The 26,526-nt window shown below is 41.3% G+C and overlaps 1 protein-coding gene across 2 annotated transcripts in view; it reads left to right on the forward strand.

The window, feature by feature from the left end:
- The window catches only part of TENM1 (teneurin transmembrane protein 1), a 348,410-nt gene that overhangs the window by 239,930 nt on the left and 81,954 nt on the right, over positions 1 to 26,526 (forward strand). The window contains exons 12-17 of one of the 2 annotated variants that reach the window (XM_055727477.1): positions 886 to 1,071; positions 2,194 to 2,217; positions 4,509 to 4,655; positions 16,152 to 16,368; positions 23,352 to 23,471; positions 25,266 to 25,527. In XM_055727477.1, coding sequence (XP_055583452.1) covers positions 886 to 1,071; positions 2,194 to 2,217; positions 4,509 to 4,655; positions 16,152 to 16,368; positions 23,352 to 23,471; positions 25,266 to 25,527 — 956 coding nt within the window. The remainder of the gene's footprint in view (positions 1 to 885; positions 1,072 to 2,193; positions 2,218 to 4,508; positions 4,656 to 16,151; positions 16,369 to 23,351; positions 23,472 to 25,265; positions 25,528 to 26,526) is intronic. The other variant, XM_055727478.1, reaches the window with a different exon arrangement.

The following is a 26,526-nucleotide window of genomic DNA, read 5'->3' on the forward strand; positions in this document are numbered from 1 at the left end:
AACTACATGGAACCTTTTTATAACAAAGCCATTCTTTTCACAGAACAACTTTAGTCTAAGTGGAAGTAGAATTGCAATTGGCATATTGTGATGTATTGCAACAATTCAGGACTTTCATTCCACTTGACAGCAAGTGGTGTTCTACAATGCCCAGGTAGAGAAATTCTTCTGAGTGCAATGAAAGAGGTACTGCTGTCTTCCTGAAACAGCTTTTCTGGTTTCTTAGCAGTTGGCTCATGAAAATGAGGAAGGAAAACAAGTTTTAATTCTTGAAAGCCATTTTTGCGCTAGGCAGATCTGCATGGCCTGTAAGCCAGGTGATGCTGTATACGGTCATCAGAGTGGGGTGCTTGCTCTTCTTCTTTCCCACTGTTACCTTTCTGGTGGCTGTTCTTAATGTAAGTGAAGGCCGTTTTGCCATCACTACAAACACCTGAATATCTCAAAGGCTGTTTTCTTATGTGTATTTAATGTGCCACTTTAGCCTTTAATTCAGCTCCCTTGCAATATTTTATGATAGATTTCAGAACCGCACTGGTAGGACCCGGGAACGGACATGGCGTGCTATTATTAAAAGCCTCAGCTGAAATCGGTCAAAAGATAAAGACTTCTGCATGTCATTGCTTGTCTGTTTTAGACCCATTGCCCTACCATATGCAAAGCCACCATTTGCAGTCCCCACCCCAACCAAATAAATGGTCTTGCAAGTAACTGCTAAAGAAGGAGGCAGCCACACTGGCTGAGGTCTGTACCGGGGGATGAAATCTCGTATTCGATCCAGCTGATGAGTGATATTAATATAAAGTGATTACGTTTGGTATCAGTGCAAAGTCTGCTTGAAGTCTGGAACTGCTGTTTGTTACGTGTTTCTGTAATTCCACGCAGAGCTATGTACCCTGGACTGCGGGAGCCACGGTGTCTGTTCCAGAGGGATATGCCAGTGTGAAGAGGGCTGGGTGGGACCAACCTGTGAAGAGCGTACCTGCCACTCTCACTGTGCTGAACACGGCCAGTGCAAGGACGGGAAGTGTGAGTGCAGCCCTGGATGGGAAGGGGACCACTGCACCATCGGTAAGCGGGGTTTGTACCTTGAGAAGTAAAACACATCAGGTCTTAACCAGTTATACAAAGATGTGCCGTAGGCATAAGTCTGACTGAGGCCGTTTTGGAAAAAGAGACCCGGAGTCAGGGCAAGTGTAAAAAGGTGCCTCTGCACGGATGGTGCACTCTGCCTGTCCCGCAGAATAGCAGCTCAGAGCAGCTTTCTCTTCATAGGAAATAACATTGCTGAATTAATTTTCTAAAAAAGCACAAAAACACACAAAAGAAAGCTATCGCAGTCCTAACATACCTTTGGGTTGCGTTCATGTGTGAACTTTGGGTCAGGAAGAAAAAAAAAATGTTTAAGAAATACAAGGTGGGAGGGAATGAAGCTATTATTCAGCTCAAGTAATTCTTGCTTTAAATCTCTTACCTTCATGTCTGAGGATTTACATATTTTACTTATTACTAGAGGCGCCGTTTCTATAGCTGGCTTCTAACAATATTCCCAACAAGGTAAAGCTTTCAGATCTTTTTAGAAGTCATTACTCTACTATACAAATGCAATAGTTATATTTTTAATGAAATACCACAGCTTTTTTTAAAGTCTAATAGTGTTTCTCCCTAAAATGTCCCAAAGCAAGATTATTCATAAACATTTTAATTGTTTGTAATAGCAGGGTATCTAATTTTTAGAGGCAAGCAGCATAAGCTCTCATACTTGCTTCGTGAAAAAACGTAGACTGCTTTATCTTAATCATTTTAAGATAATTCTTTCATTGACGTTAGAATTCAATAAATCCAATTTGCTAAATCAAGAATTAGGTTTGTGAAGGGGGAGCGGCCTGATTTTCTAAACATAAAGCAAATCCAGAAAAGGACCAAAATAATGAAGATAAATAGAGCTGTTCTTCAAATGGTGGGCACTGCCAGGCATGACCCAAGCTGTCCTCTGCATGCTTGTCATCAAATGGAGAGCAATCACACGCACAGTGTGTTTTGCTCGCAGTAGCAGGAATAGATGTGACTGCAGTAAGAGAGAGACACTTTATATCTAGCCAACAGGTGGCAAGCCACGAGCAAACGGTGGCTGTATTTTCATTTGGGTACAGAAGTTCAATCCATCTCAGTTTTGTTCTTTTCTTTTTTAAGCTCACTACTTAGATGCTGTTCAAGGTAAGTTTTTCGTATCAGCACTGCGAAAAAATGATGAAAAGATACAAAAGTATTGGGAATGGGACGGTTTGTGTAACTGTTTGGTCTAAGCTCTGTGCTGCTAAGTTGCCAGAACAGAGAAAACATTTGTTTATGGAGATATAGATATGTGGAGATTCATATAAACATACAGAGAGAGGTTTACAGAAGAAAGTGCAGTTTTTAACAAATAATGTGCTCAACTCATTTGGAGAGTCATAGCAATGTAAGCATGTTTTCTGCGGCCATCTGATGTGCTATGTTAGGCAAATCAGTTTTTTGCTCTGGCTTAGCATTCCAAAGTAAGGACAGAGCTGTGCTCAAAAAAATCTGTGTTGATCCTGTCTTCCGTAAGAACAAAAAAATGTTTTTATTTTTTTTTTAACAGAAGCAGACTTTCTTAAAAGCTGTCTATGCTAGATGTGATATGGTTCTCCTCACATCATTTGATACAAGAGTTACGTTTTATGTTGTGTTGTGTATGGTGCTGCTCATTTCATTTGCGTGCCTGGCCGCAGGTCCTGCTTATTCATGTCAGCGCAAGTTCCTTCCCCGCGTTTGACAGCAGTCCCTCTGTCCTCACCGTGCCGTGCAGAGCAGTGATGCGCATTGCTCCTTGCAAAAGTGCTGCTAGCTGAAATATCAAACTCTAACCAGTATTCCAGAAAGACCTGGGTGTTTACTTTGCATTTGTTATTTCTTCAGAATTAGATGATAATAAAATCATGTAGACATTCATTACAATTCTAGTCTTAGAGGACAACCGCAGACAGCAGCAAAATATGATCATATACAAGAAATGAACGAACTCAGCAGCACAGTGACTTGATGTGGAAAAACACCCCCGTTACCCAGAACAGCGCTCTCACGCTGCCCTTTTCCCCAGCGGCTGAAAGAGGCAAATAATTGGCTTTTATATTGTATCTGGTGGTTGCCAACCTCATGCTACTTTAAAGCAGCAACTTCCAGAATTCCGGTGTGTGAAAACGGTGCTGCCCGTCTCCAGCTCTGCCAAGCAAGAGGGTCAGATCCGCCAGTGCCCCTGTTTGCAGATGTTTTGATAAGCTGCGCCGAGGGTGAGAAGGAGAGGGATGATGAGTCTAGTGTGAAGTCCCCAGGAAACGTGCTGCATGCCGGGCTGTAAGTCACAACCTGACAGAGCAGTCGTACAGATTCTCTGACTCTCTGGTCAGCTCCTCCAAAGTCCATTTGGAGCATCTTGGGGCCACCAAACACATACGCAGACTGAGGCCTCTTCTTTCTCCCTCAAAAAAACCTTGTCTCTAACACGTAAGCGTTGATGCTCACTACCAAGTACAGAAAGCTCCCAGCTCCTCTGCGTCCCTGCTGGCAAAAAGAAAGGAGCCCTCTTAGAAGGGATGCCACTTGTGCTGTTAAGCTTATTGCTGAGCTTTATCCATTGTCCTTTGGCTCCATGTGTGACATGGCGAGGATTTGACAAATGTCTGAGCTGGCACTAAACTAGGCAAGCAGATGGACACGAGTGTACCCATCCAAGAGACAATTCCTCTCACTTGTATAGGCAAGAGACCTAGCTGAGAACGTCCTAATTACTATTGATTCAGAGCTTACAAGTATGTAATCCAAAGGATGCTACAGTCATTGTTTCAGTTTTGATCTCGAATCAGAGCCACTCAAGGGCAAGTGTTTGTCATATTTGAATTGGCTGTAATGGGAAGGAAGTGGAACTGGACGTTGGAAGGGAATGCTCCCTCGTTTGCCTTTTGTGGAAAGAGTTGGACTCCAACTTAAATCAAATTCGCTTTTTCTCAGTCAGCTGAGTATTTATGAACAGAATAAAAAGGTCCCTGCAATCTGTAGGATTATGTCCATAAATGCCAATTTGTCATTTAAACGTTTTCCATGTCTGTCTTTGATATAAACATTGATTATGTGTATACCTTCCTTTGTGATCTACAACTTATTCAATAAGTAGAGAAAGAGCTGGACACAGCAGACTGTTAAATATCTTCTTGTAAGTTTGCTCACTTTTTTCCTGCACACAAAATGTTACACACGAAAAAATCCTCGTTCCTCATTGAGAAATGACTTTTGGGCAAGCAAAGGGAGGGACCAGGCTGGGGATTTTTTTATATTTGGGCAAAAATATAAATGACTTGCAAGGGACCTGTGACCATTTAAAGACAGCAAGTATAATGCTACATGAAAGAATGTTAAAGAATAATTACAACTGTAAAAGAAGAGAAGAAAACTCCTCCATGAAGGCTTCTTTTTTACATTTTCTTTTCTAGATGGCTGCCCAGGTCTGTGTTATGGAAATGGGAGGTGCACTCTCGATCAGAATGGATGGCACTGTGTTTGTCAAGTGGGCTGGAGTGGCTCAGGGTGTAACATTGTCATGGAAATGGTGTGTGGAGATAACCTGGACAATGATGGAGGTACGATACATAATTCATGTCTCCGTGTTTATTTGTCACATACCTGATTGCCATTTGAGTCTATAGTTTTGGTGTATGTTTTTTCTTTTTATCGCAGATTGTCAATGTTTGTCTGCTTGCTCAAGACAGTTGTTCCACTGACTTCATCTGAAGCAGTGCAGTGAGGGAACAGACCCTTGTGCTAGACGTTATTCAAGGCAGAAATTATGTATGTGCCATGCCTATCATTCCAGTACTTGAATTTTTTCATTAAAAAAAAAGTACAAACCCAAACAAAAACAACAAAAAAAAAGGTGTGGCAAGTAATTTCTTCTATCGCCTTTCCACTCTACCTCATAACTGTCATCTATTTCAGAAAAGACAGCTGATGGATACCCAAATTAAAAAAACTCTGTGCCTGTCAAAATGTATCCAGAGTTGAGTTTTATCTTAACATTAAATGAATACATTTGCAAGTGTAAAGCATGCTTTTAGAGACACTTTTTTAACATTAATCTCTTTCTCAATGTTTCCACTGAGACGAAGCGCAGTTCTTGCAGGTGTCTGGACCTACATTTGAACAATTGTTGAGTAAGCTGGTGGAGAAAGTATGTAGAAGTAGTTGTTGAAAGTACCACAAACTGCTAAAATAATCCTTCTAAAATAATCCTGTACTAAAATAATCATTCATTTTTTTCCACCAGTTGAACCAGGTCCTTCAGCGCTAGGTGCTCCCAACCTCAGACCTCTGTAGTCTTGATTCCTTCTAAAACTGTCTAGGTTTGGGGTTTGCTCGGAAAAAAACAGTTCTTTTGTAAATTAATCTCTGCCTCGTTTCCAGCAGTTCATCCTAATACACGAACTAGTGCGTTTTTTTCAAGAAAACCATCCAGGTTCTATTTCAAACTTACCACTGGCAGAAAAGCCACAACATTGCTCTCTGATTTTTCTGGGAGTTAATTATTTTCCCTGTCTATTTTAGGAATACTCATTTACTGGGTAGTCAAGAAGGACTGTTGCTGTCCTTTCCTTTACTTACTACCATCTCGCACAGTGTGCTTTCCCCCACACTCGGAGCTGACAGCTTTCTCATTCAGACTGTGAATACACCTGCCCCAAGCACAGATACTTTTTTTTCCCCTTAGATTGTACACTGAGTTGTATCGAAATATCTATTATCTTACTGTGTCGCACTTACAGACCATTTCAGTGTCTTGGGTGAGATCTCATACCCCACTGTGGTGTCAAACCTTAGTATACCGATTGTCTGTTTTGTTCTAGGTCATTGATAAATTAAGCTCGATTTGGGGCCAAGAACTGAGGTCATGGTGGGACCTCAATAGAAACATTCTGACTCAGTGATGATTCCTCATTTACAGATATATTTTGAGACCTTCTGATTTTGTATCCTGTGGGCTCTAAGACCATGCTGTCCTTTGGCAAAGGCTTCCTCTGAACCCCTTTCAAAATCACCTTATTCCTCTTTCGTCCTTCCTTTTCCACCTTCTTTCCAAGACGTCTAACAACCACCTCTCTGCGCACTCTCTCTGCTCTTCTGCACTGGTGTGTATCCCTCTCACACAGGGTCCCACAGCTGGCATCGCTGCCCCCCGTGTGCTCTCCCATCTGTCTGGCGCTCTCCCCTGCTGTCCGAGCCACTGACTCACTCGCCTGCACTCTTAAATCTGTCCACAAACCCCCTGTTTAGCCTGTAATGTATGTAAAGCATTTTCTGATACACTCTGTGAACTGGCTCTGTGTAAACTGCCCTGTATTGTGATTTTAGGTGCTTTATATTCTGCAGTAACAGTGAGTTATTGAAAGAGCTGGCAGTTTTAACTCTAAATCTCCTTGAATTTGTCAGTTTAAGGCAGACACTTAACATCATTTCACTGCAGGTTTTAAAAGTAATTTTCTTTTTCCTTTTTAATGGCAACATAACATGGACCAGGACAGCTCTGTTGACATTACAATTAGAGATAAGTGCAGAGAGAAATATTTAATTAATCTGACGACTACAGATGGGCTAAGTGTAATTATGTTTCCTTCACAATCAATTTTATATAAGAAAAGAAAATTATGGCTACATATTAAAACCACTTCTCTTTATACATTAAGTTCATAGGACCTGATCTGGCATAAGCATAAATTAGAAAAATTCCCCTAAAGTCGTGGAGTCATACCAATGTTACATTAATGTGAAATCAGAAGCTGATTCCTAGTGTTTCAGGGTTTGTAGACATACACAACAGGAAAAAAAGAAATTAGGAAGAAGACATGACGCTACCTGTTCAGTCCCATGTGCTGCGAGGCTGTGCCTTAGAGGATGAGAATATTACGGTGGCATAATGAGTTACCATCCATCAAGCTAAGTAACTGGATTAGGTTCATAAAGGTGGAACTATTAATGTTTTTGCCTGCAGTTGCGGTGAGTTAAGAGCATGTACTCAGCGGAGTTACAGAAACTCACCCGGCAAGTAGTGACTTCCTAAGCCATTAGGATGCGATCACCTTCAGTCAGTGACACAGAGCCCAGGGGACCGAGCTCCAGGCCCTAGCAAAGGTCTTATTCATTCCAGTTGGGTTTAAATCAAACATTTGTATTTCAGTCCTTAGGAAGTGTTTTGTGCTTCAAGTTCATCAGGAGGAAGTCATAACCAAAGAACAAAGCTGTAGTAAGGCTGGACAATTATTATGTCAAGCAAACTAATTTCAAGAGTTAGGCAGAGTGATAATTTTGTGTGGTTTCCAGTTGATTTATTATATGGTACTTTCACAGACTGAAAAACTGATATTATTACTATATAAAAATACTTTCAAATACATGGTAGAAAAAGCATGTTAGAAAATGAAGTATTTTATCAGTTCCAGCTGTAGGGATCAAATAATGTTGGGGGGGGGGTTATTTTTTTTTGGCATGAGTAATGTAATTACAAAAAAATGTAAATTTGGCAAATTTACTTGGCATGAGGAAGTGTTAATGTTATTGTTTGGTCCGTAGTAACAGCACAAAAGCTTTGGGAGGGAGGAAGTCTCAGATTTTTTGGGGACGTGTTAGTGTGAAGGTGAGCCACGTGCGTTTCCACAGGTGCCCCGGTTCTGCAGGAGCTGAAGCACTGATGCGGTGGTCTGACCCCAGCAGCAGCTAAACACCATGCGGCCGCTCACCCCCTCCCCGCCACTTGGTGGGATGGGGAGGGGAATCGGGAAATGGTCAAACTTGTGGGTTGAGAAAAAAAATTGAATAATTGAAATAAAGTAAAATATAGTAATAATAATTGTCATGAAAAGGGAGATAACAAGACGAGAGAGAAAGAAAAACTCAGGGGAAAAAGCCAAACAAGTGGTGCACAATATAGCTTAGCACCTGCTGAGCGGTGCCCCCCGCAGTTTATATACTGAGCATGGCATTCTGTGGTATGGAATATCCCTTTGGTCAGCTGTCCTGGCTGTGTCCCCTCCCAGCTTCTTCTGCCCCCACCTTTCTCGCTGGCAGGGCCTGAGAAACTGCAAACTCCATGACTTGGTGTAAGCATTACCTAGCCATGACTAAAACCATCGGTGCGTTATCAACATTATTCTTATCCTAATTCCAAACCACAGCACTATGCCAGCTACTAGGAAGAAAATGAACTCTATTCCCAGCCAAAACTAGGACAACCGAGTTCCCCATCGGGACAGCTATCTCTTTAGCAAGGTTAAACATGCAAAAATACTTTCTTGAGCAGGAAGGCTACTATTTCTTTTAAAGCTCCATTAGTATACGCTGTACTTGTGCGCTGGCTGTACGATAACTGCCTTGCCCATTCCATTTCATAACTCTCTGTTAGCTTTTTCCTGCTTGCAGACTTAAGGGCATGTTTACCTGTTCAAATATCACTACAAATATCATTGAAAAGGTCTTAGCATTATAACAGATGCATGACGGCATGGTTTGCACTTGCTCTTGCGGAGTGCATCTGCAGTCTGTTAGCCGTGTGATGTCCGTTAAATAATGCCAAGAAGTCAAGCAGGTGTCCTTTGCAGCAGGGCCTTTCCCTCACCGTGGCTTGCTTCCGCATCACATTGTTCCCCATTTCTCATTCTCCTTTCATTGTCATGACTGATGTGATTTCATTTTCAGTTTATAAAATGACCATTCAGCTCATCTGAGCAGGTCATTTTCTCTTGTCCTGCCATTACTTTAGACTCATTTGGAAGCTTCAGTAGCTCCAGGAGACTGCCTGAAAGCTCTGCCAGGGCGAGTGCCTGCATCCCGGCACAGGGAGGCAGAGCCTGGGATGTGCAGGCACTGGGCACCAGCTCGCAGGTCACCCCCCACCCTGCCAAGCTGCAGGTTACCCGCTATCCTGACATCTATGTCAGGTCTTCATCTTAAGCTGGAAGTTGCAGCCTGTCACTCACGCCCATTTCTTTGTCGCGGATCTCTCTTCAGTTTGCCCGGATCTCTTGTCATCGTTTTCTTTTTCTTTCGTGAATCAATCCTGACTGTTTGTTTTTAAGGAAAATACTATTTACTACAAGCTTTGAATTCTCTTCTAAATACCCCTTCAGTCACTTCAGACAGTTATTGTAGCTTTCTCCAAGCTTTCCCAAGCACAAAAAAATATATGACTCAGCATAGCCTTGGGCTGATAACCAGCGCTGCTAAAATATTGATGTATTTCTGACCCATCCATTGGCATTTTAATAACCTATCCATCACAGAGATATTGAGTCCATATATAAGTAATATGCTATTATTACACAATATAAATAATACTGATGGGAATGGCTTTCATTGTTGCTGAGCAGCGAGGGCTCCCCGGGGATACTTAGAGTTTCTGAAAAACCCTGATCTATTTGCATTCTCCTGCATGTGGAAGGCCAGACACCACCGGTACTCACTGGGTAGGACACTCTGCAGCCTTCCCACAGGCACACTGGTGGGTTTCCAGTGTCCTTACACAGTTCCTAGTTAACAACCTCAGTGCCTGCTGCATGCCTTGTGTTCCAGCTGAAATCTGCGGAGCGGTCTGGGTAAATGCATACAAATAAGCATCAGAGACTCGTGATGGTTGCTGCTGCTCAGTCCCTTCTGAAGTTACTCTTTGATTCAGTTTGCTCAGATTCCTGGCAACCCTAATTGGACTTAACTGAGCCTGTGGTGAAACAAGTTGGCACAGGCATTGTTTAATGCTTGTTTGAAAACTGTAAAAGAAAGCAAGCACGGATAAGTTGAAGGCTCCTGCGGATATTTTATTATTATTATTTTCACAAACAACAATAGTTTTGAACCGTTGATCATGCAAGTGCACCGACAATTTCAAATCCTTCAAGTGCTGGGAGTCATGGTGTTGAGGTTTTGTAGGCTGTACTGCATAAGGAGTTCAGAGAACAAAATCTGCTTACTGCAAGGGGAAACTTTAAGCCTATTTTTCACTTTCTATGAAAACATTCTGGCCGCAGTTCTTACAGCTCCGTTGCTGGCTGGCGCTCACCAGGATCAGTGCACCGGGAGTGGGAGAGCGCTTACACACGCACCTCTGGGTTGCTCTGCAGCAATGAAAATGAAGGTCATTTATCACTTATACTTAGTATATTGCTTAGAGTTGGATTTGATTTTCTTGGCTGAGCAAGTACCTGTGTTAGTGTGTGTGTTTGTGAGCATTCCTGAGTACCTGTGGGTGCAGGCACCATGGAAGCATGTACACCACTCCTTGTAGTATATCTGGGTTTGGCATTAACCATAAAATTTCAAACCCATTGTAGTTAACGTTAGTAGCGTCTTCTCCATGTGTGACAAAAGCTTGAAGGGGTGAGAACCCTGCTCTTTTACTGAATTTAAAACCAGAAGAATAGCAATTTTAAGTATTGTTGTTGACTATTTGTGTTTTGCTTGCCAGAACCTAATGATAGCGGATGGTTGATTAAAATAACTAACCCAGTAACATGGGAGGTAGAGTCTGATTGAATCTGTCATTTTCATAGCCAGTTAATAAAGCATCCTAGTGGTTTAGTAGAAAAGGAACCACTGTAAAAGTTATTGCATGCTGCACTGGTGAGCTGGGGAAGCCACCACTGCCAAGATTAGCAGTGTTTTGTTCTTTGCTTTCCTCACCAGTGACCTTACCCAGTGCCTCTGGAATGTCCTCAGGTGTTCTGCTAGCTGGACACTTTGTACTAATTGTGAACACTGATCCATTTTCAGCAGCATGAGTTATTGTGATGTTCCCATATTTGCCACCATGTATTGTAAGTAGTTTTAAGAGTAGCTGAGAAGACTAGAAAAGCCAAGATGTGAAAAGTAGATGGCACAGGGCTGTTCATATCAGGCCCAAAAGATGTGACTTCTTCCATACTCTTGCTGTTAGCTTAGAGCTGACCAAATGCGTTTTTCTTTTCCCGCTGCTACTTCCTTTTATTGAGGATTTAATATATATATTATGCAGCGTGTGGAAAGCTCAAATACCACACACGCAAAATCCAGTTACTGTACAGCATCTCCCAAACATGGCAAGAGATATATTGCTGGAAAGTAACTAACGGTGAGGTGGGGCCGTGACTCCACTGCCAGCCTGGCTGGCTGCTGGAGGTGGTCATCCACAGAGGGGAGAGGTTGCTGCATAACGTGTACGTCAGGGAATGTGCTGTGCCCAGCACGGACTGAGCCTTCCATGGCTGCAGCAGAAACATAGCTGAGGATGTGATTTCATCACACTTGTGGCATTCTTTCCATCATATTAAATAAGCAGAAATTATCTGTAAATGTATAAGCAAAAAAATATATTTTGTTTGATGGAAAACATTGTGTGATTCCATTGACACAAACTCCTGACGTAAGAAATATTACTGTCGTTCCTTGTAAAAAGCTTCCTGAAAGGATCCCTTCCCCAGCAAGGAAATGGGAAAATCTTTTCCTAACTCTGCGAGCTACGGTGATGCAGAGAGGAATGAGGTGACTTAAAACACAGCAACTTGTTCTGGCATGTGCTGCCTTTTCTTTGAGATTGTTTAAATTATTTAAGAGTGCTATGAAGTGCTTTTTATCCTCAAGTCCATCTTTGTGAATTCTATTTTAGCAGTAATACTAGAAATATTTTAGTTGTCTAATTTACTTACAAAAACAAAAATCCCAGTTCATCATTATCACTTGCATACAAAATGAAGTACCTTGAAGATGTGAAACCGTAACCTCAGATTCATCAAAATGCGAATCACTTTATTACATAATCTGTAGTGCACCATGAAGGTGCCTGGCTGCCTTTTATAGAAAATAAATTTTAAAAAATGCTAATAGCAAATCAAAATCATTTACGCCTCCGTAATACATTTTAGTCTGTACCTATGCTGTGATGCACTTTGTGGTAATTGACAGTAAAAACTTCAGTGTATGGGCTCCCCTGCTGAATGAATTACGGTTTTTGCTGTTTGTAGTAGTTTGTTCATTCTCCTGACTGTTGTCTCCTGAGATTATGAAAGAAACCCTGCTGTTTTCTTAACACGGTGAGTTTTTTAATAGTTGGTTCCTGATACGACAGCTTAACTAAAAACTGTGACCACTGGTTGAGAATTGACTAATGTATTTGTAGCGTTTTCAGGTGAATGAGTTTGATGTTATGGTTTATAAACAGGATTCTTTGTTTTTCTGGGTTATTCTGATGGATTAAAAATCTCATTTCAGATAGGATTGGCTTGTTGAAAATGTTATCCTCACATGCACTTAGTAATGTGTTTTGCATTACCACAAACTGCCTCCATATGTAACTTTTGATTCTGTACCAGTTTGTTTTACCTGCTTCATTTTAATAGCTATCATGCTGAATTACAGTAGTTTCTTTTGGGGGTTTAGATTTGGGGATTTTTATTTTTCATTTGTATGGCCTAGGTTAAACTAGACTTAAATGAGCCTAAAGCAGAACAAAGATTTTATTTTGGCTTTGAAGTTCTGTGTTTGCCCCAGAACAGGTGTTTTATTCTTTTACTTCAGCACAAAGTATGAAAAATATTTTTCAGTTTTACCCAAGTTGATTTCTTTTCTAAATGTTGTTTGATTGTTTGGAAAAAAGTTAGAAGTTACATTACTCAGACAAATCCAGTTATTCTTAAATGCAGACACCCAGTGGCCTGAAATATGAGGCATTCAGGGTCCATAGAAGAGCTGGTGCTGCACCTCCTGGCTCACTGCCCATGGAGAATCTTCTCTGAGCTCAGCATCTTTCTTCTTTTTCATTCATTAGGTGACAACCGATTTCAATGAAAAAAAAAAAGAAAAAAAACCAAAACAAAAAAAAAAAAACCAAAAAAACCAACCAGCATGAGAGAGAAGCTGTGAATGATAACCTGTAACCTAGAAGACTGCTACTTTCCTACTTTGAGTTAACATTCATATTTTGGTTAACAGTTTCTTCCTCTGACAAGTTTGTAGCCTTTGCTCCAGAGGCTGTAAGCTGCTCCTGGCGCATCCAGTGCTTCATACATCCGTGGTGCCGTTAGGACAAATACCATTCTCGCCATGGGTTATTGGGATAACCTTCTGGGACTTCACGCCCACGCTAAGGGGAAGCCCAGCTTTTTGGAGCCCTGACAGCCTGGGGAGGCATATGAAGCCAGGTGCAAGTGCTTCAGACTAAAATAACTCCATTAGCAGAACCTGGAAGAGTTTCTAAGAGAGTCACCTTGCTGACAAGTAAACTGCAAAGAAAAGGTGAAAATTGAGGCTGACTAGAAGATGGAAAAACGCTTTCCCTTGACTTGGTTTCTTTTTGCATCCAGCTTGGATGCACGGTATGTGTTACCAGGCATGTAAGCTGTTGACTGAAGCAGAGGAGAATGAGGACTCTATTAAAGAAAGTGGAGTATTTAATTGTTATTTTTATAGTTATTGCTTTTCTAAGCAAATCTTCATATCCAAATATTTCTGTGACTTTTCACTTTTATTTCTTACATAAATGGGAGAATCAGGTCAGCTCAGTTCCCACATCTAATGGCTTGTTGACAAGGAAAAAATTAATCAGAATAGCTACTGTGGAATAAATTACTCCAAAATAGCTTCCCTGTGGACGCCGTTATTCTGAAATAAGTGTGCCTTTTTTCTGATTAGTACTTATCCTGCCAGACCAATGTTTGTCAAGTTTCCCAAGTAGACAGCAGTCAGCCTGGAGAAATTAGTGCCTTCCAGAAAGTACATTGACTCCTTGAACAAGACTTGTCACTGCCATAACCATTCCACCGGCGGGGAGCAGCCCTGCGGGGCCATGTCTGACCACAAGCCCCCTGCACCCTCTGCAGTGATTTTCACCTGTATAAAGCAAAAGCAAGAGATGTTGATTTCTTTATCACCTTTTCAAGTCTAGTAGAGTTCTTTAACATTTGCAGTCTTGAAGAATCTACTAGAAATCTGCTGCTTTTCAGTTCGCTTATTAAGAAGATAGTTTCATTCCTTGGACAAAAAAGAGGAAGTGATAAGAGGAGATTATTTTTTTTTTCCTTGCAGTTCCAAGCTTGCTCTTCAGGTTCCAGCCAAAAAAAGTTCGTTTGTTTTTTCATCAGAACACAATGAAAAACCCTCTGGTTCATATCATGAATTCCTCCGTCCACTTCCCAGGTGGTTTTGGTTGGACTGGAGCCCCTTGTTGTTTCAGCTCACTGATTTCCTAGCAGATCTCCGTAGCTTTCTAGGTTTGCCTGAAGGTGAAGGGACTGCTACACTTCAAGTCCATAAACTTGGCGCTGCTCTGTGAAGTTGTTCTCCCATCACTGGCAAATGCCTGTTGTCTCTGGGACTGGGGGAACATGGAAACAACTTAAAGCATGCACTGACCTGTAGCTAAGCCAACTTTGCTGGATCCAAGGGTCTTAGATTGTTGTTGCTAGCTACCTAGAGTTGCCCTTGGCTCATTAACACAAGAACTAGCTTGCTCTTTCTGATTTCCCAGATGCAGTAGCAGAGATCTGTTAATATTTTTTGCTTAGCCAAGCAATTACCTTGCTCAAGGTCAGGCAAGGATTTTCAGATTCCAGGAAAGCCCATTTCATTATACTTGTTTGTTCTGTAGAAGGGCTTTTGCTTTCTTTTCAAAGTGAATGTTTTATGCTGTTACTTACTGAGCATTCACACAGTGCAGTGTGCTCCATTGAGAAAAGAGCAGAGCTCACTGAGGGTTGGTCTCGCGCCCATTAAAGTCAATGACAAAACTGCAGCAGCTTCCTTGATAACACAGTTTGCCCCGAGGAAGCGCGGTTTTACAGGCACCAAAGCGCTGGTATGAACAGAGCATGAAAAGCCAAAGCATGAAGTGAAAATATCTGAGAGTACGTTGATCATTCCGATCAACACAAGGGAAATCCATACAGTGATATGATGACTCCCCGTTTATTCAGACTGACCTTGTTAAAAATACAAAGAGATGTCTTTGTTGAAGGATACAGTGCCTAATCTTGCTTTATATGCATTAGTGTGCTTGTCAATCCAGGCAAGTTAGCAACTACTAAGTCATAAAATGGATGTTTAAGAAGATAGTTTTACCATACCTTATTAAATCTGTTTCTGGCTGAGTATGTAATTTAGGCAATTTGGTCATCTAAGCTGCTAATAGAAACAATTAAATGCCAATAGCTCAATTTTAAATTTTGTTTAGGTGCTTAGTTTAGGTGCACTTCAGTGCTTCACTTTTCATCATAAGCTTTGGAAATTTAAGTAAATTAATTTCACCCACAAATGTTCTTGCAAGTTTTTGCATGAAGGAATGTTGATTTTTCAAAAATAAAAATCTGTTTGTCCTGTTTTTCATACTTGAAAATGGAGGGGTGGGTTTATTTTCACTTTCCAAATGTGCTTTCCTGGTGCAAACATCCATGGAGGAGACTGTACCTGCCAGGTCACCAGAACAGAGCCTGCGTCAAGAGTGCGTTTGTATATCACCAACTACAAAAGGAGCGTTGTCACGATTCTGTCCTTTTTGGCTCATTCAAGTATTGCAACCAATAAATGAAAAGTAAACATCCTTGAAGCACTAATAAAACAAGTAATGTAACAAGTACCGGTTTTTTACTACTGTAGTGAGGATGCTTGTGAGAGTTAGATAACATTTCAGACTTCACTGTTTCAGGCCGGTGAGCAAGTGTACACCCCGCACAGGTGTGAACAGCCAGCAGTGATAATAAAGGACTATTAGAGATACCAGCTGCACAGTGTGGATCGTGCACCCATCGGACTAACGAGTAGTGTGCGATGATTTTTTTCTTCTGCCTGCTCTGCAGTGAAGGCAGTCCTGCTCTTCCCTATGCACTTAGTTTGTAGGTCCTGTTTTCTCGTTGTCGTGTGGGGATTTTATGAGGTGATAACAGTGTTAATGACTAGAGAGAAATAACCCTCCTGGACTAAGCATGTACATTAATGCTTTATTGAATTTGAATGTGTCATAATCAGCATGCCTTCCGATTGATTAAATACCGCCTGTGCTCTCCAGTAGTAAACATGGTGCTTTATTCCCAGACTCACTCCATTTCCTGAACTTTCCATTCTCTCCATTTTAGATGGCTTGACAGACTGCGTAGACCCTGACTGTTGTCAGCAAAGCAATTGCTATGCCAGCCCTCTCTGCCAGGGTTCGCCTGACCCCCTTGACCTCATCCAGCACAGCCAGCCGCCCTTCTCTCAGCATCCTCCAAGGCTCTTTTATGATCGAATCAGGTTCCTCATCGGGAAGGAAAGCACTCATGTAATCCCAGGAGATGTCTCATTTGAGAGCAGGTGAGTTTTCTTTTAGATGAAAGACTTTTCTGAATATTGAGAACTGAAGGAAATTATTTATCCAGGGGGGAAAAAAAAACCCCAAAACGGTGATACCTGGATAGCTGACAATTCTTCACTGGTGATCAAAAAATGCTTAAAAGAATAGCAAAAGTCTTAAGTCCCAACAGCTGAGGATCCTGTTTTTCAGATTCTCGTTCCTACCCACCTAGTTCATAAAAACATCACAGCAGCACACTCTGCTACTCTTATTACCAAAACACTGGCTGTTGTGGAAAGTAAGCTATCTCATACTTGTAAAATAAGTGGCGGTGGGGGAAGCTGAGAGCATTACGCTGTAGGTGTGTCCAGTGCCAGGAAGCAGAAAGACAAGTCGGGTTCATATGCGTTGTATTCACTCGCTTTTCTGCCCAGTAGAATTTGAGTGGTATTTACCGTGTAATAAATTTCACGTCACATATAATCCAGCTGCCTAATTAACAGACATTTTGGGTTTACTACACGTTGATAGACCAGCACAGAGTTTACCATTTTGTACTGCGGTTACTCGTGAGCTGTCGTGCGAACGCGAGAGTGATCGCCGTGTGTGAGATTGGCTTGCCCTTTAACAGGAAAAGACTGTGCAGTAGGAAAGGGGCACTTACTTGCTCAGAAAACCTGGTAACACACAGTTTCGTGAACATTTGAAATATAGGGGCACATAAGTTTTTATGCTGTAGTTCACCTGGGAAGCTATAACTTACCTGCTGACAAAGAGATCCACAAATCATCCACATCACCTAACTATTACCCTGTCAACCAGGCCTATGCATTAGATAAACCATGTTCCAGTAATAAGGGCATAAGATTTTTTTTTTATTTTCACAGAACATAGCATGTAGGTTACAACCTCAACTGCACTCCATAGCTGCACGCTCATTCAGTGCACTTTCTCTTCATAACTTCTTAATTTTTAATAAAGTAAATATGTAAACAGGGTCTTTATTGATCTGAAATACCTAAACATTTAATCACTATTAATTATGTAACAGGATGTTATAAATAGGTAGAACAATAGGGCATGAAAATGAACTGGGTGGAAAGCACCCAGCTGCCGGCGGTGGGGTGCCAGTGCCGCCGTGCCTGGTGCGGGTTCCTCGCCTGGCTCTCCATGCAGCGGAGCTTACTGCAGTTTAAACCAAAAGTCACCGGTGAAAGATTTTCTTCATCAAAATGTCTCGCAGTGAGGTGTTTTCAGAGAGGAGGTGAGCACTTAAGTCGCCTGTACTGCGTTCTGTGACACTGCAAATGTTAGCAGCCGGATTGCACGTAATCCCATCAACGTGCTTTTATAGGTATAAGGAACTGATCTTTTAAAGCTATCAATGATGGGATTTAACTTGGATTTAAAAGCCTTTTCTGAGTATTTCGTTTCTTTACACTGATATCTGCCGTGCCTTTGAAGAGCAAGGAGCAGCGAAGGCGCGTGTGTGAGCAGCAGCCCACCCTCGCCGCAGTGTGGTACTTTACACCACTGAGGAACGCAACTTGTACTTGCATTGGTGCGTCATTCTCTCTCCAGATATCATTTCCTCCCACTGTAGAGAAATTACTAGTTAAAGTTCGGTGAGAAGATCATTGGGATTCAGACGAAGCTGGCTGTATCTTTGGAATCAGGGCAGTGCCTGGAGACTTGTGCTGTGCCATGTCTCCTGGGTTTTGTCAACAGTAATCTGCAGTGTACTGGGCACCCCGAGGAGTTCATCAGTCCACACTTTGCTTGATCCTCAAGTCTTCCAGGCTGTTGAAAAATTGCTCATCCATAAGTCAAATATTATTAAAAACTGCCAGAATTTTCCTCAAGGATGAGAGATAAGCAGAGTCTCAGGAGGCAATAGCTTAGCTGTGCTGCCTCTGTTCAGAAATCTTCCTCTGACATTGTCAATCTGACTGTCATCTAGTGTCTGGTCTTCTCCCAGGAATTAACATTACTGAAAAAAATATAAAAAGACAACTGTTACTACAAAAAAAAAAAAATCAGAAATCTGTGATCTTGCCTATCTGGTACAGACCAAAGAATGCTTGTGGGTTTTTAATCCCCTTTAGGCTATTGCTGAAAAGGTTGTGTCCAGGCAGATGATATTTAACTCATGGCTGCCTGCAGCGACACTTATTTTATAGCATTGGTGGTTCAACAAGAAATTTTGGAAGGATTGGATGAAATAGTGCCATTCATTTATTTCAGAGCACTGGCATACATTTCTAGTGGTGCTCAGATTTTGCAAAGTCCTATCTGGCTGCTTTTTTTTTTTTTTTTTTTTTTCTTTTTTCTCCTTTGCAAGAAGTCTCTGAGACCATTAGGAGGATTAAAGAAGAAACATCTATCCCATGTTTTATTTTACGGTACCATAGGTCAGTGGAGCTCCAGCATGGGTGATGTTTGCATGAATCTCACTGTAGATAAAGCCAAAGTGATGCTGAATAAATTTGGGAAAGCTGTCAAAAAAACAGTGAAGTTTATCTCTGTCTTTCAGACTGAAAGTGTTTGGTCTGTGCCATATCCTGGCATTTGCAACATCATCTGAAGTTGTTCTGATAACTGCTGGGTCATCTATTCTTTTGCATTTGCTTCTTTAGACTTTCTCTTAGATCTAATTTTGAAACATTTGGCTTCTACCTGATGCAGTCAGGGTGTTGCATTGAGCCGTGGCTGAATGCTACCCTAAAATTAATGTGAAGGAGCTAAATGTTTTCCAAACTGTTTGTGCTTTTTATTATGTCAGAGCTGTGTCATTTGCACGGGGTGTTTACAGACTCATAACTTGACCTGTGACAGGCTGAAAGGCAGATTAGACACATTCTGAATAAATGGAAATGTACTGGCTTACATCAGCAATGGTTCTGACCTACCGCATGTAGCAGGGTGTAGCAGATTATAATGTTTTTTATCAACTTCTGTTCTCAGGAAGGTTTTTAGCTTGTTTCTTTGCCGAGTATTTTTAATGCGTGCTGCTGGCAAGCTATTTGACTCGCTGCAAATTGCCTACAAAAAGGGTCCAGTGTATGGTACTGAATTAATTACCCTTCAAAGGCTGCTTACAGCAACATTGTCAGCAGGAAGAAATGAATGTACCTTACTAGCCTTTAGCTTAATTTCTCTGATTGAAGATTTTAATCAGAAATGTAGTACAGTAAAATGACATCTTCTGGTAATGTGACACTTGCAAATTCACAAGTTGCTTGACAGAGTTCCACATCTGAGCCTAATGTCTCAGCCTGAGGTGCTCAGAGAATATTGGAAACTTAACATGCAAAACAAAAGAAAGAAAAAAAATAGCAGATAAGTAGCAGTACAGCAAGGCAGAACGGTGGTGGAATAATGAAACACTTTACAGATAGTGAAAGAATGCATCTAGAATTTTAAACTTCTATTTATATTTTAAATTAGAGATGTCAAACAAACTGCCTGATGGCAGAGAGCTGAGACCTGCAGAGCTGAGATCCTCAGTTACACGTGGACTGACCCATGAAGCACTGACAGAGAAACCCTACTGCTTTTAGGCCACCTGCAAGTCCTGGGAATCTCTGTGCTTTCTCTCAAAAAGCCAACTGCTCCCTCTGGAGTTGCAGATTTAGTACAGCTCACCAGGGGACTAGAAACATTTTTAATGCATTTGAAAACACTCGGGCAGCTTCTCAGGGGCATGTTCTTTCCCAGCTCCTCCAAATTAGAAAAGACATTTTTGTGCTTCCTTTCAAGTTAAAACAACTCGGACAGCCTTAGCCCAAAATCATGCAATCTTTGCAAACAGATGACTGTTTGGACAGGTAGTATGAGTTGTTACCCCCGTGAGAAAGAAAAGCAGGCCGTCTCAGGCATGTAGAATAAACCTTGGAGGCTGAGAATAGAAGAGGGACATGCAGCACATTGAGGAGACATAATGATCTTTAGAGGTTTCTCTGGTAAAATTAAGAAAAGCGGTGAGCAGTAGCAAGGTCCGCAGCTCATCTGGAAAAAGAGGGTGAACGTTGAAGCAAGGAAGCGTGAAGTGGCAGTTGAGTATGAAGTGACATCACCAGAGGGAACATGCTCTAAAAGCTCTGGCAAGGAAGGGGAATAACTGAGGTCTTCTGCAAGCAGCAGAGCTGCAGGGAGCTTGCGTGCCAGCGTGCCTGTGGGCATGGGGTCTGCTTTGTGAGCTGTCAGGGCGCTGGGGAAGGACGAAGAGCCTGCCGCAAACTGGGGCGTTGTTTGTTACCTCCCCAAGCCGCTGAGAATACTGCTCAATGTAACTGAAAAATGTTTTCATACCTGCAGTAAATGTTAAAATTAAAACTAATTCTGATCAAACAGTCAGAGATTTAGTAGGTGTTGGTAATTCAAGAAGAGGCCAGAGAGTAGAAGACTCTTTAACTTAGAGTAGGTAATAAAACAATAGTAAATAATGAGGACAAATGTAGCAACACAGGCTTAGAATGTTTAAAATCTAAAAGTTTGCAAAGACAGTTCAATACAGATAAATGTAGAATAATGAGGTTTACACGTCTTTATTGCATACCATAAATGTGTGTGGCTTGTAAAATATGACAAATAAAAAAGAGGCAAGAAAGTTGAAAGATAGGCCTCTTAATATTATTTATGAATAATGAGAAGGAAAGTGAATGAGTAGAGGAAAGAAAGACTATGTGTGAAATACTTATGAGTTTGATGAGTTGTTATCGCACAAATCTGTGTGCTTGATAAAATACGAGGATGGAGTGGAGTCAGGTCTGTGTGGAATGAGCAAGCAGGAGTGTGAGAATAATGTACTGAATAATGATGACTCTTAGGGGTCTCTGTCTCTTGTACCAATGTGTGTTGTAAATACATGGAGTGCACTAATAAAGGGATTAGAAAAGGAAAGCCAGGTCTGTCGATGTTAGAAATATGAGGGAAAAAAAACAGAAAGCAGTATTTTCTGCTCTAACAAATCAAAGAGTAATTGAACCTGGCTGTTCTGTTGAGTTAGTCTTGTGAGTCTGTTGAGACACACAAGCGCTTGATTGCCTTCAGTGGAGAAGCAGGTTTTGCCCAAAAATAGGGCCACAATCAATTTAGTTAATGTAGAAAACCAAAAGGTGGTAAATCAGAAGTCTGTTCTGCATAGTGGAACTAATGAAGCCTCTCCCATTCCTCTGGGATTTATCAACATCTTTGCTGAAAATCATCATCTTTCTATGTCCTGGGAGCATGGAGTTCATGTTAGCACTGTGCTGAACGGTGAACTCGCAAAGGGGTTATTTTTTGCCAGTTGCCTTTTCTCAGGTCATAGTCAGCCGGCTGTGATGATATCATAGTGATAAATTAGTGTCCTGCTGAGTGGCTTTGGAGAGTGGAATCTTATGAAACAAGTCAGAGTTTTCAGAAATTTATGCTCTTGAATTTGTGTGTATGATTTCATTGGATTGTGATCAATTAATCTCTCATGGGATATCTTCTAAATTCCTATATAGACTCCTAAATAACTTTCATCTGAGGTGCTATTAAGTTTCTCCTTTAGATTACATATTCACAGTGCAAAGGTAGGACGTGTCTGTTGAGTTCTACCACGAACTTTCAAATAGAAAGAGAAATATTAACAATGTCTAAATTTACTGTTTATATTGAATAATTAACGCTGGTTACCTTTATAAGTAATCTATCGGGTTTGACCCTAAATGTCTTAACATTATCAAAAAGCTCCTGCACACACAGTTCACTTTGTTACATGAAACCACAGTTCCAGCAAGCATGTGCAACTGTATCGTTAGATCCCAAGGCCTGGATCCGTTCAGCCAGGGGAGGGATGCTAATGCAGCGTACCTGGCTGCACGGGGCAAATTACTGGAAAGTGTTTCAGTAGAATGCAGCTCTGTAAACCCTTAGAAAATCCCACTAGACCTAATCTGCACCACGGGGGTATTTTACAACTTAATCCTCATCCTTCATGAGACTCGTCTCCTTTACGTTTCACTCTTCAAATACGTAAAAGGCTAAAGCTAAGAAAAAGACAGTAATTTCTTCACCGTTTCTGTGGCTAGGGTGAAAGTAATGGTCTTAAAGGGCAGGAGTGGAGGTTCAAATTAGAAAAATTTGCCATGTGTAAAGCACTCATGCAAAAGCATTGGAATGGGTTACTTGGTGAAGTTATAGAGTTAGACAAGCATCTGTCTGGAGTAATGTAGGTATAGTTGATCTTACCTGAGGCAAAGCAATGGACAAGATAAAGTCTTGTATTTTCTTTCAGCTCTCATTTTCTATGATTGTGTGATCCTGTTAGCCCCTGATTAGACCCACTTAGTGGTGAGTTCACTTTCCTGTCCACTGACTGATGCGTTCTGCTGTGCTGCCATATTCCAACCCCTTTACTGGGATAGGAGGATTTTTATGCTGGAAAGTCAGTGCAAGTGCAACACATCCTAGGGGGAATTTAAAAGGGCATAACATGTGATGGGGGATTGAGAAAAATGTATGTTACGCTTGATTAGGCGTGCTCTGAATTTACCTGCATAACTTTCTGAAGTTTGGTGAAGACCATACGTCTCACTGCTGCCTTATCAAATTAGTTCAGCTTTTTTCTAATAGACAGCAATGCCCTATTCTTAGCAGCAGAGAACGAGGTTTCATTCGCCCCTCTCACAAATCATCACCCCCTAGAGCCACAGCAAGCTAAATCACGCTATCAGTGAAACCTTCACATTGCTATTCAATGGCAGAACAAATGGTACCATGAAATACAGCCGGAAATGGAAATATATTCTCGATACACCAGCAATTCACAGGAGAGTCTGTGTGTTGTCTTCCTGAGATAATGGTTTTTCAAATCAATCTTTTGGACTTGTTTGACTTTTCATTCAAAATCAGCAGTCACAATATTATCATAGTTTTGGCTGTCTAGGGCAGAAGTATAGCACAGTTCCTGAAATCAATGCCCTTCTCACCCTCCTGATGTGTCTGGTGTTGTCTTCTCTTCTTTTTGTTACAGGCGGGCGTGTGTCATTCGAGGCCAGGTGGTAGCAATAGATGGAACACCGCTGGTTGGAGTGAACGTCAGTTTTCTGCACCACAATGAGTATGGATACACCATCAGTCGACAGGACGGAAGGTCAGGCTTTCATGTGTGTTCTCTCACTGGTTTAGATTTGTATAGTTAGGGCCATCTACCACCTTCTATTCGTGTACAAAATTTTCATAGATGTCGCTACCGTTCATAGTGTGGATTGAGGATGGCTCCTGGCTCTCTGCTCTGGGAGCGCATTTAGTTACAGCTCCCGGTGGTAAAGGGACTTAAGAAGAAAGAAGAAGAAAAACCCTAAACAGCAACAAGGTTACAGTGACATTGAAACACCTGGAGTGAAAACGTGACAGTACAGCCACCTTCTTAACATTTGAATATTTTCACTAGTCGGGTTTTCCAGAGAATCCCCTATCTTTCCTCTTTCTGTTGTTAAGTGTGGATCTTCCGAGTAGTGTGTTGAGGTGTCAGTGAAGCTGACACCTTTAGTTGATCACCTGAGCCACACAGCAAAAGTGAGGACAGACTCTTCCCACAGCTGAAATGGTTAAATTGCTGTTCCACATCCAGTCCTGAGCAATCCTGGCTCCCCCTTTTTCCCCAGCCTTCTAGGGCTGAGTTCAGTTCTCAAAGAAAGGTGAAAATCCTATATATTATATATTGCACTCCAGAGTTGGCTATCCATTTGCAATAGGGTCATGATTTGCTCCTGAACTTGAATTAAGCTGCTAAGGGCAGTTTAAGACTTCATCTTCCTTGGCTGTGTTATGAATTACGAGGAATCAGAAGCTGTCTTCCAACAGGGAACGAGTGTAATTTGTCACTGTTTCCACAGTCCAGGGTTGTTTTTTTGGTGGGTTGTGGTTGGTTTTTTTTTGTTTGGCTTTGCCAATTTATAAAAATAAGGAGCATTCATAATTATTTTACCTCAGTTTATTGACTTTCAAATTGCACTACTGAAAGTTAGTGATTATCATTTCCTCTTTACGCTAGCCTGGATAAAGTTGTTGCATTAAAATATGCTACCTGTATTTCGCTGTGAATGTAATCGGTGTCATTTGGGAAATGTGATGAGATATGCATAATTAAGTCTGACTTCTTATCACAGTTTGTTACCGTCAAAAGCCTCCATAATAGATGCATTCAATAACACAGAGAGTGAAGTATCTGTTTACATATTACCTTGTGTCGCCTGACTAGGGATGTCAGAAACTCAGGAAATTGAGACCGTATATCGTGCCTCCTATGTTCCACTGTTTTGCAGCCCAGATATGCCAAAGGTTCTTCACAATGGCTCCCCAAGGATCACCTGCTTCATGTACAAGAGCTGGTTCAGTTCTCAGTGCGACTAATAGGCATCTTTCCCAGAAAGTTCATATCCTGCACAGACGGGTCTTCTGCTCAGTGCACTCAACCTTTTCCCCCTGCTACTTTTAGAAAAAGGGAAAAGGACATGTTAACAGCGAAAAGGCCTGAAAGGCTTTAAGGCTTCTCATTCTGCATGCTGTACCTGCATGGATTATGAGTAGCATCCCCTTTCTGGGCTAGGAATTTCTTTTCATGTAAACCAAAGTAACTGGGTCCACGCTTTTGTTAGATGACTCGTTAGTATTGATTCTAGTTGATAAATAGAGGGGAGGTGGGCCAAGTCACGGTGCAGTGCTGTACCTTGCTATTGATGCATGCAGGGAGAAAGCACAGAGATGTAAAGCTTCTTCGTGAATACCAAGGTGACACCGCGAAGCTAATACTTGAATGATTTCACATAGTAAATTAAAGGCTGTAATGAGCAACATTTAAGTTTTTGTTTGTGATGTATTGAAAGTTGTGGTAATATGATGATAAACCAAAAAGAAACAAAGCAATTTGCTTTCTCTTTTCCAGTTTTGACCTTGTGGCTGTTGGAGGCATCTCTGTCACTCTAGTTTTTGAAAGATCTCCTTTCATATCTGAAAAAAGGACACTTTGGTTGCCTTGGAATAGATTTGTCATTGTAGACAAAGTTGTAATGCAAAGAACAGAGCCCAACACACCATCTTGTGACGTCAGTAGTTTTATCAGCCCAAACCCGATCGTACTCCCTTCACCCTTGACAGCATTTGGAGGGTCCTGTCCTGAAAGAGGAACTGTAATTCCAGAGCTACAGGTAATGAAAAGCCTTTCAAATTAATAATTTGTTCAGTGGTAGAAGAAGTTCTAGACAATTTTAGAAGATGATACCAGATAGCAAGCGATTAACTGCTGTGATGTTATTCACTTGTCAATGACACCAATGTATCTCTCTTTAGTAATGTTTTACAAAATTTTTTCCTTTCTTTTCCTTTCTTTTCCTTTCTTTTCCTTTCTTTTCCTTTCTTTTCCTTTCTTTTCCTTTCTTTTCCTTTCTTTTCCTCTCTTTCCTCCCTCTCTTTCCTCCCTCTCTTTCCTCCCTCTCTTTCCTCCCTCTCTTTCCTCCCTCTCTTTCCTCCCTCTCTTTCCTCCCTCTCTTTCCTCCCTCTCTTTCCTCCCTCTCTTTCCTCCCTCTCTTTCCTCTCTTTTCTTTCTTTCTTTTTTTTCTTTTTGTTAATATCTGAAAGTGCTTTATTTCTTACCTCCAAGTAGAAGAAAGTGAGGAGTCCTAGCATGATTTATTATTGAAATCCTGATTTATTTATAGCGATGCACAGAACCATTCCTAGGTTACAGATACACAGTACAACTTCCCCATACATCAGTGCGAGACATGACCCAGGATGCTTTGAAGACTTCTAGGGATGTTCTGTTCACATCTAGTTCTTTACAGTGGCATCTTCACTATATGCTGCCTTCTTGGGTTTTATTACTTTCCTTCTCAGGTAGAGCCATTTTTACGTGGTCTTTAGGATTGTTTTTATTTAAATGTCTTTTTTCTTGACACTCCTTAAGTTTAGAAGTAATTTCTAATCAACCTTGTATTTAACTGTTCTTTTATTTGGGACTTAAAGGAGGTTGTATGAGTCAAACACCCAACAAAATACAGCTACACAGGTTTCAGATCAGGTTAGCCTGATTTTTAGTGTGTTGTTTGAGCAATAAAGCCCCTTTTGCCTTCTCTTTAAATGTCACTGAGCCAGTCTGGAAGATATTTTGGAGGCTACCTATAGACATGAATATCTCTGAACTTTTC

Source organism: Falco cherrug, chromosome 15 (assembly GCF_023634085.1).
Source record: "Falco cherrug isolate bFalChe1 chromosome 15, bFalChe1.pri, whole genome shotgun sequence".
Classification (NCBI taxonomy): Eukaryota; Metazoa; Chordata; class Aves; order Falconiformes; family Falconidae; genus Falco; species Falco cherrug.